At 29.7% G+C, this 16,315-nt stretch overlaps 2 protein-coding genes across 2 annotated transcripts; one reads left to right on the top strand and one right to left on the bottom strand.

Moving 5' to 3' along the window:
- Positions 1-2,586: 2,586 nt before the first annotated feature.
- On the bottom strand, positions 2,587-4,384 carry LOC124940160 (rho GDP-dissociation inhibitor 1-like). Its single transcript, XM_047480643.1, has 6 exons — positions 4,244-4,384; positions 3,876-4,083; positions 3,722-3,788; positions 3,312-3,530; positions 3,110-3,234; positions 2,587-3,012 (listed from the first exon to the last, which is right to left on the bottom strand). Exons 2-6 carry the CDS (start codon positions 4,035-4,037, stop codon positions 2,938-2,940), a joined length of 648 nt encoding a protein of 215 aa, XP_047336599.1. The 5' UTR covers positions 4,038-4,083; positions 4,244-4,384; the 3' UTR covers positions 2,587-2,937.
- A 1,626-nt stretch (positions 4,385-6,010) lies between these two features.
- Positions 6,011-6,325, top strand: LOC124939552 (putative lipid-transfer protein DIR1). The gene has a single exon (XM_047480015.1). The coding sequence runs from the start codon at positions 6,011-6,013 to the stop codon at positions 6,323-6,325; it is 315 nt and encodes a 104-aa protein (XP_047335971.1).
- The last annotated feature ends 9,990 nt before the right edge of the window (positions 6,326-16,315 follow it).

Here is a 16,315-nt window from a genome sequence, read left to right as displayed (position 1 = left end):
TGTGTCTGTTTTAAATTTATTTATTTATATTTTGTGGTATGAATGAATTTATATTATGTACGTAGTATGAATGATATTGTTGTTTAAATATTCAATATTTATTAATATTTTTTTGGTCAATTATATTTTGTAATAACATATTAGTTATGATATTAGATTTAATTTATAATAATTTAAAATTATTTTAGTCTGAATATGTTAATTAATTTTTTATTTTAATATTTTGTATATTTTAAAAATAATAAATATTATTTTATACTTTAATCGGGTAATGGGGTACCCGTCGGGTATCGGGTATCCTAAAAATCAGGGATGGGGATATAAATAAAGATACCCGGCAGAGTCGAGGTCAGGTATTAAAATGAAAATCGGGTTCGGAGATGGGTACTTCACTGCCCAACAGGTACGACAGTACCCGACAGGTAAAGTACCCGTTGCCATGCCTAGCTATATATATATATATATATATATATATATATATATATATATATATATATATATATATATATATATATAATAATGGTAGGTGTACATGCATGCGTGATGTGGGTCAGCAAAGATGATAGGGGAATATTATTCCTTTTTAGCTTTCATTTTTTTTTTATATTTTAAATGTATATTTATATTTTTTTTTAGAAAATATGTATTCGTATTCTATTTTACTTTTATATTTTTATTTTTGAAGTAAATATTATTCTAGTTAATATTTACTTTCTATATTTAATTATTTAAATTTTAATTTTTTTTAAATGATCTCTCTTATATTTTAATATTATTTTTCTAGTTCATATTTACATTTTTTATATTTAATTTTTTTTAAATGGTCTATTCATATCTCCTTTTATATATATATAATCTTTTTACGTTTATATTTTTTATTTTAAGAAAGCAGTCCATTCATTTCTCTTCTATCTAATTTTTGCATTTACTTTAAAAATAAATATCATTTTTTTAGTTCATATTTACTTTTTTATATGTAATCCTTTTACATTTATATTTTTCCTTATTTTTAGAAAATGGTCTATATCCTTTTGCATTTAATTTTAAAGTATATATAATTTTTCATATTCATATTCACTTTTTTATTTTGAAAATATTCCCTATCTATATAATATATTGATGTAAGCATTCTCTATCTATATATAGATTGATGCATAAGAGATGAATGATGTGAAAATTAACTAGCTAGGAATAACCATAATAGAAAGAAATTATATTGAGCTTCTCAACCTCTGTTTCTTCATAACTGTATGGGCGGAGGGATGTAAATGAACTGAGCTGCTCGCGAACTATTCGAATCTCGGCTCGGCAAAAAGCTTGTTCGAGCTCGTTCGTTAATCTTAACGAGCCGAGCTTAGGCTCGTTTAAAAGCTCGAAAATTTAAACGAGCCGAGCTTGAGCTTCTCGATATTCGGCTCGTAAGCTCACGAACATGTTCGTTTATAGGCTCGCTTATAGGCTCACGAACAAGTTCGTTAATAGGCTCACGAACATGTTCGATTATATAAATTATATAAAAAAAAAAATTAAGTAATATATATATATTAAAATAATTAATATAATAATAATCTTTAATTAAATTTAAATTAATAAATATATATTTTTTTAATTAATGTTGCATTCATTTCATTGTTTAAGTTATAAACGAGCTCATAAACGAGCTTTTTAAACGAGCTCTAAACGAGCTTTCTAAACGAGCTTTAAACGAGCCGAATACGAGCGGCTCGTGAGCTCAATTAAATTCATACGAGCCGAGCTCGAGCTCGATTATAAAAGCTCGAAACGAGCTCGAGCCGAGCTCGAGCCCGAATATATAACAGACGAGCCGAGCTCGAGCTTGATACTGTTCGGCTCGGCTCGGCTCATTTACATCCCTAGGCGGAGCCAGGATTTGAAACCTACTCGGGCTAATTTTTTATTAAAAACATCTATCCGGGCTAGTTTTATAATTTGCTGTCACCAATGCCTTTTAGCGACGGAAAATATCCAATAGCGACGGTAATTTACTATCGTTATTGATAAAATACATACAGACTGTTTAAGGCTACCCGGGCTACAGCCCGGGCCGGCCCGGGCCGGCTTATACTTGGCTCCGCCCCCTGAGTATAGTGTCTCTACTTACTGTTATCCCCATAATGGAAGAAGTGTTTTTTATTTATTTATTTATGTTTATTGTAGTTTCTTTAAATGATAATATTTTGAAAAATTAAATTTTATTATTCATTCTAAGGTCACAATACACATGCAAGATGGAGCGTTTTGGGAATCGTTCCCAAATAAGCATGTCAAAGTTTGAAAAATACAAAAAGACAAGTGGAAAAATAGAGTTGTATTTTCTCTTCAAACACATTAGATTAATGGTTTTAGTTCAATTCATTTTCTTTGTTTTTATTGCTTCAATAAGCTTAATTCACTAATAAGCTCAATTGAAGGATCGGTATGTAATATAAATTTTCACTTCAAACGTCTTAAATTGAAATGAAAATAATAATTTTGATATAATAACACATCTTTGTAAAAATAAATAAACACATTCAACAAACAAAAGACGAAAAATCCTTGATTATTATTAGACAAATCCCTCAATCAATCTTAAATTTCATAAGTTCGATTTTCTAATTCAAAGATAAATTACGTCTTTACAAAAAAAGAAAAATTACCATAACAATTCATCATATTAAATGAAATCCGGGATGTAATATAGTTCCAAAGGATGAACCAAAAATTTGGCCAAAAAATTTCATTGGGAAAATGATAAAACATTCCTTTGTTTAAACCGACCCAAACTTTCAATTCGACAGTTCGATCTACGATTTATTTGAAAACTTGTTAATCCTATTGCACTCGCTGATTCAGACACCTCAAACTCATTTTTGCAACATTCTCAATTGGAAGATGCAGCTAAAATGAGGGCAGTAGTATTCACTGGCATGTCCCCTATCGCGGCCAGTCTTTCTGGATATCGAAAGTGTAGTTCATTTCCAGGTAGCTCTTGTTATCATCATCAACAAACTAGACTCAAGAACCCAAAACAAATTAGATAGAGTCCATAACCATTGATGATCAGATCAGTTCAGATCAGATCATAAAGGGAAAACAAGAATGATACCTTTGTTTTTGCTGAATATGTTCCCCTTGCAAACATACCAGATGGTGCAGTTTCTTCAGGCATCTGATGAGTATAAAGCTCTGCCTGAGGACTGAAAGTTCCCAGCATTTCCTTGGAGCTATCAACTGAATACAAAATCGTTTAATTTCACACCTTGAGAATTTTTTTCGATTTCTTATGCAAGAAGAGACAACATATATACCTTTAATACCAGTTTTCCAGACAGTGTTGGTGTACCTAAGGCCAGAGACGATATTGTTTCTAACCTGGATGGAGAATCTCAGGCTGTAAGGTATACCTTCTTTCAGAGTAAACCATAACCCTTTTGGATCAACATTCTCTGGAATTTCAAGAACAAGATCAGGCCTATTTGGAGACAGGATCGTTAGGCTCAAAATCTTCACATCCGGTTCCAGAACCTCTGTTCAATAATCAATTGTACTAGTGCATTATTAGATAGAAACCATAATTTCATTTCAGAGTAGCAGCAGCATTTTGATTCTTCTGATTAAGGTTTCAATTTCCAATCCATATGAATCTTCTAATTAGGGTTTCATTTCCAATTTTGGAATCATTATAGCTTATGAAAATACAATTAAGATGAATATATACCTCCCACAGCATCAACATCTACACTCCCGAGGAGCTGTTCTTTCCACCTCCTTAAGCTTTCATCATCCTTGATTTGTAAAGACAAAATTCAATCGTTTTGAATTGAGAAATGAATACCTAACTAAGTAATATATAAAGATGTTTGTGAGAAAACCTTGTCCTTCTCTAGATGCTCTCTGATACTGCAATTAGGTCCCAATTCGAGTCGATCCTCTTCTTCATCCTCGGTTGCATCGCCAGCAGCATTACGCTTATCGCGTGATGACGAAGCTGATTTAGACGCAGCTGCGTCAGGATTATTATCATCCAATCCCATATCTGAATCAAATTTTCTTCTTCTTCTTCTTCAAATGGTTAATAACCTGAAAAATGAATAGTCAAGAATTTCAGATATGAATCAGGAACGATGGATAAGTTAGATTGAAATGATATCGTACGAGTGAATGAATGAATGAATGAATCGAAGAAAGTTAAGCGTGAATCGGAAATTACTACAAACAGAGATTGAAAGGGAAGATGTACGGTTTGAGAAATGGCGGAGAGAATTGGCTGTGATGATTTGGAGCGCCTGAAACCGCGATCCAACGCAAGATTTCACCAAGAAACGCGCTCTTCTTCAGACCGTTTCTGATTCCTCCCTCCAAAATACAATTCAGGAACGCTTCATTTTATTTATGTCCTCAACTTTACTCTACTTTTAGTAATATTTATACACACTTTTTTCACGTTTTATAATCGGGAACTATCTTATCCAAAATTTGAGTTGGGATAGACTTAAAAAAATAAAAATAAAATTATGAATAAAACGAGTAGATAAATGTAAGTTTTACTATATTTTTTTTATAAATTATAGAAGTAATTGTGAATTAAATTAAAAAAATATGTTTTTTTTTGTTTTGAGAACACTAGGTTCCGCTGTTCTTATGGAGTGCGATTAATCCCCGCGGGTTAAGTACATAGCCCGCAAACACACTTAATCATTTAATCAGACGCAGAATTTGCCGTCCGACAGACTCGAACCCAAGACTTCATGGAGGCCGGGAAAATATCCACATCTTTTTACTAGTAAACTATAAAACGTGGGTTATGTCATAGGGTAGGTCTAGCCCCTTGAATGTAATGTATTGAAATTTTTGATTCAAAACATTCTTAAACAAATTTGTATGAATCACGGTAAAAGTGTTTAGATCTTGAATATGATAGTGTTTATATTTTTATTTTTATAATACAAAAGTGTTATTAGGAAAGTAAATTTAAAGTTAATGATATTAGATTACAAGTTATTTATCTTCAATTAATTAAATAAATAGTTATTATATTTTTTTACCATGCAATTAAGAATTGATAGACATTTTTAAATGAAAATCAAACGTATAAACTTAAGGCGAAATTTTGAACATCCTAATAAATGAAAAACAAACATATAATCTAAATCTCTTAGACAAAGACTTTGAAATTCAAATAATTGTAAGAGATTGTGGAGTTTATAATTAGAACAATTTTATATTATGGGTTTACACTTACTTTCTTATTTATTATAATAAAATTTATATAATTATTTTTATAAAAGATAATTATATGATTTCAGAATAAATAGTTTTAAATTAAATATATTATTTTTTTTCAAATTATATAGGCCAGTAAAACAAACAAATATTTAAAATAAGATCAAACAAATATTTACTGTTGGATCCCACTAATAACACTTTAATTAAAAATGCAATTAGGAAATAAACAAACTCAAAACTAACTCAAAAAAAGGAATATATATATATATATATATATATATATATATATATATATATATATATATATATATATATATATATATATATATATATATATATATATATATATATATATATATATATATATATATATATATATATAAAATCTAAACTATTCAAATATGTAACATTTGTTTTATGTTATATCTCATATTTATTGATGTTTAACTTGATAGATATATTTTTTTTCTTATTCTTTTGTTTATACATTTCAAATATGAAAATAAAAATGTTGTTTAAAAGTGAAATCCGATTAAAATATATGCAATGAGTTAATAATGATGCTTTACCCACACAATCGATCCTTGACTCTTGTAGTCCACATGTGATCATGTGATCGACCTATCATGGTGTGGTTTTAAAATCATTTTAATTAATTAATTAATTAATCTTAAGCGTTCTCGTGACGAACAAATAGTAATATTCTGAATCTGCCCTATAAATAATATATCACTATCTTAATTCTTAATCAAATCAACACTCACCAAAGAAAGAAAGAAAAATGGGTAGAAATTTGGTAGTACAAATGTTCTTGGTTATCTCCATTTCCCTTCTTATTTTTAGATCTTCCTCGTCTGCTGCAGCTACTACTAACAAGATCTGTGGAGTCGGCTTGGACGAATTTCTGCAGTGCCTTCCGGCGGTAGAAGGCAGTCCACCTCCGGCTCCAACGAAGGGTTGTTGCGGGGTAATTCGAAAGGCTAATCTTCCATGTCTATGTAAATACAAGTCTAAGATTCGCGACATGGGTATTGACCCTGTCGCGGTCTTGGCCTTGCCCAAAAAATGCCGCATCAAACTTCCACATAAATGCTAAGATTCACACAACAAACAATAACAACATTTCTATGTGTTTGTTTTAGTTTGGTTCTATGTTTTTTAGTGTATGTTTTAGTGATTGTACTTGCATCCCTTTGGTTATTGTGTAACTTTTTTTTCTTTGTATTTGTATTGGACTGCTTTGTTTAATTATATATATTTTAATGAAAGTAATTGATGTTTAAATAAGGATAATACTTATAATGTATATGTAATTTAGTGACAAGATTTGAGCGAGGGAAGTTTCATTATAAGTTTTTTTTCATTTTAACCGAGATTATTTATGATGACTTTCGAACTTGAGACATCTAATACTTTTAAGTATTTTGTCACTTAAACTATCATCTTATGTTTAACTATGTTCTGGTAACAAGTGTTTGAACAAGAAAGTTTCTATTTTTGTTATTTTTTTCTTTTATTGTTACGTTGTTATTATAATACTTTGTTTGATGATAAATAAGATCTGTAACTTTATTTTGCTAGAAAAATAATAAGGGTTTATCAGTAAATCGGATAGGCCAATTCAACATTAGATTGAGCTTATTTGATTTGGGTTTAAATAAGTGGGTTCATTTGTGTTTTAAAATAAGTTTAATATTAATATTTTTATTTTGTAATTTAAGGATATCTTATTAAATTTTATTTATTTATTATTTTTAATAACTATTTTTATTTATTTATTTTTAAAAAATGTTTATTTATATTAAAAATAAAAAAAATTATTTAATCACAACGACAAAACATAAAAGAAAAAAAGAAAAAAAAAACGGTACTCAATAAATAATCGAATTCATAAGTCTTCGAGAATAACAATTAACTCTCCGACAGACTCTACTGACTTTCCTGAACAAATCTAAGAAATCGTCATAATAATAATATTATGAATCGTCATAACAATAGTATTATGAATGATACGCATCGAACGACTACGATCATTGAAATTTCAACGATTTCTCTCCAATCAGATAGTCCATCAAAAAATAATTGAGATGATAATCCAAATATGTAGGTATGTCGTATCAGTCGCATAAATCCGATCTTCTCAACAAATACCACTAGACTTTGCCATCAACTAATAAATCCAGTAATACTACATAAAATATTCCAAAATACTAGTCACCTTCGATAATGCAAAAGTAAGTGAGTTACCGATTCAATATTTTTGTGACACATACGATGATCATCCATAATATAACTTCTTTTTATGTACATATCATTCGTTAAAATTTCACTATAAATAACGCTCTAAAACATGAGATATTATATGAAATTTTTGACTCTCAAACTTTTTACAACAATAATTATATTGAATCATTTAGTGAACAACTTATATCTCACCTACAACTATCAATATCGTTAACGTATAACGTTTAATAAAATTTTATTATGAAGTCTCATAAGACTAGAAATTGTTTTTATTTAAATGTCTAATATTTTCAATAATTAATTTGATTTTGATCCTAAAAATTTCAACAGTTTATAATATTTTAAAATTAATTAACTTAAACTTTAAAGTTATCAACCCTAAAGTATATATTCATTTATTTTTAAAATAAATATCATATTTAATTAGTTCATATTTATCCATCTTTTAGATGTAATCTCTTATTATGCTTACTTTTACTTATTTTTTAAAGAAAATTGTCTATTTATTTATATATCCATTTATCTATTTGTATATGCTTAAAAAAATATTAAAATTTGAGATTTTACACAAATACAATTAAATTAACTTAATTTTTTACTTTTATTTTAAAACACTCTAAAAGATTATAGAAGGCCTGTTTAATTTTTAACCGCGACAATTATGTTTAGTGAGACGAGCAGTTTTATTTAAAATAAGTTTAATATTACAAGTTTGTAACATTATAATGTAAGCGTATATTATTAGTTTTTATTTATTTATAATTTTTATTAATTTATCTAATATTTTTAATAATTAATTTGATTCCTTAATTGATACTAGGTGAATTTAAAAAAATTCCATGAAATGAGTGATTTATAATATATTAAAATAAATTATTAGACTTGGAATTTAAAATTTTATAAATTAGAAAATAAAAAATGAGTGTCTAATAAATATATGAGATATGATAAACTCAACGAAGGGTTAGCGAAAGCAAGGCCACGAATCCTACGTGGCCTTGCCAGCTAGGAGAGAGAAAAAGAAAAAAAATATATATATTTCTACATTTCTGCATATCCTCTTTCACCCAATAGGGTTTCATATTTCTGCATTTCTTTCTCTCTCTGAAACGCATCATTTATTTCTCTTCTCCGGCTCCGGCTGCATTTATTTCTCTTCTCCGGCTGCATTTATTTCTTTCTACGGCAGCATTTACTTCTCCATGGTATCCTTTTTAAGGATCTTTATTTTTTTTGAATAGATCTAGGGTTTAGATTTTATAGATCTAGGGTTTAGATTTTACAGATCTAGGGTTTACATTTTACATAAGTATTTATGGATTTAAACTGTTTGAATTTTCAGGAAACCGAAGCACCGAACTTGAACAACCCAGTAGATGAAGAACTTAACCTGAACAGATCCACCCCTGTTGAACCCGAAAGGTACCCTGAACAGATCTAGTGGTTTCGGGACAAGAAAGGGTCCTTCCTTGTCCCGAAATGGTTGGTTTCGGGACAAGAAATGGTCCTTCCTTGTCCCGAAATGGTTGGTTTCGGGACAAGAAAGGGTCCTTCCTTGTCCCGAAATGGTTGGTTTCGGGACAAGAAAGGGTCCTTCCTTGTCCCGAAATGGTTGGTTTCGGGACAAGAAAGGGTCCTTCCTTGTCCCGAAATATGTGGTTTCGGGACCCGAAAGGGTCCTTACTTTTCTCGAAATAGGTGGTTTCGGATCCCGAAATGGGTTGTTTTGGGACCCAAAAGGTTGTTTCGGGACCCGAAATCTGGTTTCAGGACCCGAAATGGGTGGTTTCGAGACCCAAAATGGTATTTCGGGACCCGAAAGTGTGGTTTCGGGTCCCGAAATGAGTGGTTTATGGACTTTTTTCTTACGGTTTCACTTAATTTTTGCAGTCACATTCCTAGTGTTGGAATGACATTTTCCTCCGAAGAACAACTTTTTGAATTCTACACATCATATGCCCACTTAACGGGATTCGGCATTACCAAATTAGGGAGCAAAAATGTAGGTGGTAAGAGGAAATACTTCAGCGTTGGTTGTGCCAAGAGTTTTCTGAAAGAATCGAAGTCAAAAAACAAGTTTCATCAGCCTAGACCAATAACGAAGACAGATTGTAAAGCAAAGATTAATGTTGTTGTTCGAAATGAAGGGGAATATGTGATAACAAGTATTTCTCTTGAGCACAACCATTCTTTAAGCCCTAAGAGAATACGTCATGTTAGATCCTACAAAGTAATTGACGGAAATGTAAAGAGAAGATTGGATACAAATGATGAAGCTGGAATAACTGTGGCCAAAACATTTCAATCACTTGTAGTTGAAGCTGGAGGGTATGAAAACATGTCTTTCGATGAGAGGACATGTAGAAATTACGTTACAGAAGCACGACGGTTGAGGTTAGGGATTGGGGATGCTGAAGCACTCACTAATTATTTCTTAAGAATGCAAACCAGGAACTCAAACTTCTTCTACCTTATTGATTTGGACGAGGAATCCCGAATTAAAAACGTGTTTTGGGCAGATGGTAGGTGCAGGGCTGCCTTTGAAGATTTTCATGATGTTATCTCTTTCGATACAACATATTTGACAAATCGCTATGACATGCCTTTCGCTCCGTTTGTTGGTGTTAATCATCATGGTCAATCCATTTTGCTTGGATGTGGGTTATTGTCAAGTGAAGATTCAAATTCTTTCACATGGTTGTTTAGAACTTGGTTGGAATGTATGCATGATAGACCTCCCAATGCCATAATCACAGACCAATGTCGATCCATGGCGATTGCAATTGAGAAGGTATTTCCTAAAACGCATCATCGATTTTGTTTGTGGCATATAATGAAGAAACTTCCTATAAAACTTGGAAGCCATACTGAATACCATCTAATAAAGAAGAGGCTGAAAAACATTGTATACAATTCCATAAATATTCAACAATGCGAAGAGGATTGGAATAGACTAATTGAAGATTATCAGTTGGAAGATAATGTTTGGTTGAAATCTTTGTATTTGGAAAGATCTAAATGGATACCTGTTTATGTCAAAGGACAATTTTGGGCCGGGATGTCAACATCTCAACGGAGTGAAAGTATGAACGCCTTCTTTGATGACTACGTGCAGTCCAAAACATCCCTCAAACAATTTGTCGAGCAATATGATAGGGCTCTGTTGAGAAATATCAAGAGAGAAAAGAAATTGGATTTCCAATCGTTTAATTCTTTGATACCAACTGTTAGTGGATTTGCCTTCGAAAGGCAATACCAAAACTTATACACTCCAGATATATTTAGATTGGTTCAAGTAGAAGTTAGAGGTTTGATGTTGTGCGACATCTCAGCCATTGAAGAGGAAGGTTCAGTTTCTATATTTAGAGTTGAGGAAATCATGTTGGGGGTTAATGGAGAACATCTAAGAGATGTTTCTTACAAAGTACATTACACCGAAAAGGATTGCAATGTGAAATGTGAATGTCGATTGTTTGAGTTCAGAGGTATTTTGTGTAGACATATCATGGCTGTGTTGAAAAAAATGAGGGTGAATGAGGTACCAATGTATTATATAATGGACCGGTGGCGTAAAGATATTAAGCGTGGGTATCAAAATATCACCAACATTTATGATTCAGATATGTCCGTGGAAGAAAAAAACGTCACAATAGTCTAACTCGATTGATGCAAGAGGTTCAACAAGTTGGAGTAAAATCTGAAGTAACTTGTTCTTTTTGGATGAACGGAATAAAAGGCTTGATGGAACAGTTTATGTCACTTAATCATGGAAGCACTGAAGCATCTAAAGACCAAAGCACAGAAGCATCTCCATCTCCATCTCCATTTCAATCTCCCGCTACATCTATTTTGATACACTCTCTTAAGAAAGTTAGAAGTCGAGGACGACCACCAACAAAGAGGAAACAATCTTTAATTGAAAAAATCCCCAAGACTTCGAGATCAAAAAAGAAGGGAAATACGGCCACAACATCTACAGTTTTGGATTCAACACAACAACAACAATGGAATGATCCACTTTCAACTCAATTATCCTTCACATCACTTTTGTCCTCTCAAGTATATGTCGAAGATAATGCGTGTGGTGATAACATTCAACGAAGATAGTACTTATTTTGATCATATTGTAACTTTGAATATTTTTACATTTTTATCATTCTTGTCCTTTCATTTTTAACGAAGATAGTCTAACAAAGTTAAAGCAAGTTAAAAACCAAGAGAAAACAAGTTAGAAACACCTTATTTCGGGTCCCGAAACACCTTATTTCGGGTTCCGAAACACCTTATTTCGGGTCCCGAAACACCTTATTTCGAGTCCCGAAACAACATTTCGGGTGCTGAAACCACATATTTGGGGTCCCGAAACACCTTATTTCGGGTCCCGAAACACCTTATATCGGGTCCCGAAACACCTTATTTCAGGTCCCGAAACACCTTATTTCGGGTCCCGAAACACCTTATATCGGGTCTCGAAACCACCTATTTCGGGTCCCGAAACCACATTTCGGGTCCCGAAACACCTTATATCGGGTCCCGAAACAACATTTCCGGTCCCGAAACAACATTTCCGGTCCCGAAACACCTTATTTTGGGTCCCGAAACAACCTTTCGGGTCCTGAAACAACCTTTTGGGTCCCGAAACCACTTATTTTATACTTGGTTTTTAACTTGTTTTAACTTAGTTTATACTTGGTTTTTAACTTGTTTTAACTTAGTTTATACTTGGTTTTTAACTTAGTTTATACTTGGTTTTTAACTTGTTTTAACTTAGTTTATACTTGGTTTTTAACTTAGTTTATACATGATTATAATTGAAGACAAAAAATGTACTAAATTAATTAAGAGTTGCTCTTTACAACTTATATGTTTCAGGACATTCTACTTTTAAAATGTCTACAAACTTCTGTAAGATGTTCTTGACATTTTTGTTTAAGTTTGAACGGATGATCATTGCAGTGTATTTGACTCGCAATGCTTCAAGCATTCCCCTTGCCTGTAGGAAATTATAATTCAGCGGTTATTAAAGATTTGTAAAACGAATAAAATGTAAAAATATGTAACTTACATTTTCTATCGTTATACCACAATTCCAATTTGTTGCATCGCCCGCGTACCAATGAATATGTCTCATACAGTATATTCCGCAATCCGTTTTATTTGAACTGTCTTGCCAAGGAAATTTCAAAACATTGAACGGGAATTGGGCAATTTTATCCGCGATCCCTTGGTCGATAGTTTGGAAGTAGTCCACAACGTTCTGTACCTGTTTTACCAAAGAAGTTAATAAACACTTTCAAAGAAGTCAATACATTATGTGTAAAAAAGACTTCAACATTACCAGTTGCCGAGTTGTGACATATTTATCCTCCCATTCAATATCTGGGTCCAGTGGGAGGTTGTCGAGGACTTCAATTGCTTGGTTTCGCATATTGATGACAATCACATAATAGTGATTTTCATATAAAATTGGGAAAAATATCTGCAAGAATATCACCAAGATTCAGATGACACATATAATCAAAAATCAGATAATATAAAAAATGACTTACCAGCTTAGCAGTTTTCATGTGTTCGGGAGTTAATTCGAAAATTCTCATTTCTTCAATCATTCTTTCAATGAAAAGGTCTTTCGTTCTCCAAAAGTCCTGCAAATAAAATCAACATCACAATAAGAGATAATTGGTTTAAACAACAATGAAAGATATAGAGACTTACAGAAACGACTGTCGAAAAAACATATCAAAATCAAATTTCTGGACTATGTAATCATACATTCGGGTCCCCGAAACAACACTTTCGGGACCCATAACAGCCAAACATATCAAAAATCACATAAATCATCACATAGAAGCAAATAAACACAAAATAATCAACCATTTCTATCGTTAAAATCATTAGAATCAACAGAATCATAAAAAACCCTAAACCTTAACCCTAACCCTAACCGCAAAAACCTAAACGGTCTTCAAATCATCAAAATGTTTTAGTATTCTAAAGGAGATGTTATTTACTTTGTCCTTGGAGATTTTGGAGTCTTGCTTGGAGATGTACCTGGACCACCAGCCTAAAAAAGAGAAAAGATATTCACGAATGCAGACAGTGAAGTGAACGGAAATACCCGAAGGAGAAGACCTACCATTTTCGATCGAAAGAAAGAAGATGAATAAAGTTGAAGAAGTCGGGGATGCCGCCGCCGGAGAGAAAAATCGCCAGAGAAATATCGCCTGAGAAAAATCGTCGGAAGTGGTAAATGAAAAGAAGAAAGAGAGAGGAAAGAAGAAAGAGGAAACTGAAACGTTTTTTTTTCTTTTTTTTTTCTCTCCTAACTGGCAAGGCCACGTAGATTTGTGGCCTTGCTTTCGCTATTAATTCGTTGAAAATATCATTTCCCTAAATATATATATATATATTTACTTTTAAAATAAATATCATTTTTTAGTTTGTATTTATCCTTTCATATGTAATTTATTTTTTTTCTTTATCTATTTTTTTTAATAATATGTACATTAATTTATATTTAACTATTTTGGAAAATAACCGATTCATTTCCTTTTTTATCCTTTTGCAAGTAAATATCATTTTTCTAGTTCATATCTTCTTCTTTTTTTAATCTATATATATATATATATATATATATATATATATATATATATATATATATATATATATATATATATACTAGTTCATAAGAAATGAATATTACTACTAACTACAATGGAAAGAAAGTATTTCAACCTTTGTTTCTTCTTGTTTCTTTTTACTATTAGAATTAGAAAATTTTCTTTGGCCAGCTAATGAGATAATTAATATATAGTTGAATTAAGGATGTATTTGATCCACATTTTTATTATTATTATAGTTGCCAGCTAATATATATATAAATTAGTAAAAAAAAAAGACACGTTAATAAATAATCACAAAGCATCTAATTTTAAAAGTAAGTCATAAAAACATCTCAAATTTTAGTGATGGGTGTCTATACTCATTTAATATAAAATAAAATTTAGAATTTGAAAAATAATAAAGTTATCTCAGTATGTATATTTATACCAAAAAAATATAATATATTTTAAAATTAAAGTTGAGTTTAAATTTGATATGAATAATAATAAAATAATTAGTTTTAGTGAAGGATTCGTATTTATCAGCATACTGAATTCCTAAACAAATCATTTTTATTTATTTAGAAAGCTTAACACAAACAAGTGGTGACACATATTTCAAATTGAAGATTTTTTTTTAGTAAAACTTGAAAACTTTAATTTCTTATACTATTTTTGTCACTTTATCTAAACTTTATTTTTTATTTTAAATGAATATTGAATCACCATTATACTATTTTTTTCTAAAGTTATCAAAAGATAAAATTGAAAATATTTAAATCATTAGTAAAAATAAAAATAAAAATTATTATATTTAATAAAAAAAAATATGATTGAATTAAATAAAAAAGTTAAAAAACAAATATTGTAATAAACTTTTAGATCATGTTAATTTTTTTTTATAATTTTTTCTTAAAAATATTTTGTTTCTATAATTTATTGTACCAAATAGTAAAAATTTATTTTTGCCAAAATCAAATATCTAATAGACTAATACTAATTTGTATTATTATTGATTTAACACTTACATAATATGTGATATTCAATTTTGTTAGATTTAAAGGACTATATTTCATAATACATTACTATTATTCCCAACATAAAAGAAGAAAAAGTTTTGCACAATTTAAAAGGATTTAAATCTGTAATGACAATAAAAAATTGAACATTTCCAAAGTTTTTGACCAACTAATTAAATAGTTAATTAGACGTCATATTATTTTAAATTATTATAAGAAAATATAAATAAATTTAATGTATATGAGAATGTTTTATAAATACTATACTATACACCAAAAAGTTAAGGTGAATGATTTATGAAATATTATATTGATAGGTTGAATTATCAATAAAATATATAAAAAAAATTGATTAATTTTTTTTTATATAAATTACTCAAATAATTTGATTATAATCTACTTAACCCAAATAATGTAAGATCTTACATTTAATTTGGGTTTTTAAATTATTTTTAAATAACCTCTTATCATATTTATATTTTTGTATTGGATTCAAGAAATCTAATATGACTATGTGAAATAAGAAAAAGAGAGAGAAGTAATTAAATAAGATGGTAATCCAAATAATATTTTTTATTAATATATTTGATAATGACGCAACAATTGAAAAAAAAAAATTATATTAAACTCATTTCTAATCCATCATTATTTCTCCATTTGTAAAAAAAATAAATTACATATACTGTAGAATTTAGATATTAATATTAAAGACAACTGAATAAATTAATGTAACTTGACTAACAATTTCAATGACTATTTTCAAAATAAGGTGACTATTTAAAATAAATAAATATCATACTTAACCATATTCCTAAAATATAAAACCTCTCAATAGTCACAAGTGGTAAGGTACAAATTTAATGGTAAAATCATATTTATCATTGGCTTGTTAATATATAATTTAACTAACCCACAAACAATAACAAGTAATAAATATATATATATATATATATATATATATATATATATATATATATATATATTAAATTATAACAAAAAAAAAAATTCTTAAATGAGGGACATAAATGAGATCTTTTTATCTTTCTATTTTTTTTAATATATATATAATTGAAGAGAAATGAGGATGTACATTTTCATTCTACTAATATGGTTAACAGCTCATTCATAATTTCATATATACAAATTGATTGTATTTTAAAAAAGAAAAATATACTTTATTTAGAATATTCTTCTCAACTTTTGATAATATGTCAACATCTA

Source organism: Impatiens glandulifera, chromosome 5, assembly GCF_907164915.1.
Source record: "Impatiens glandulifera chromosome 5, dImpGla2.1, whole genome shotgun sequence".
Taxonomy (NCBI): Eukaryota; Viridiplantae; Streptophyta; class Magnoliopsida; order Ericales; family Balsaminaceae; genus Impatiens; species Impatiens glandulifera.
This window is presented reverse-complemented; position numbering and strand designations above follow the sequence as displayed.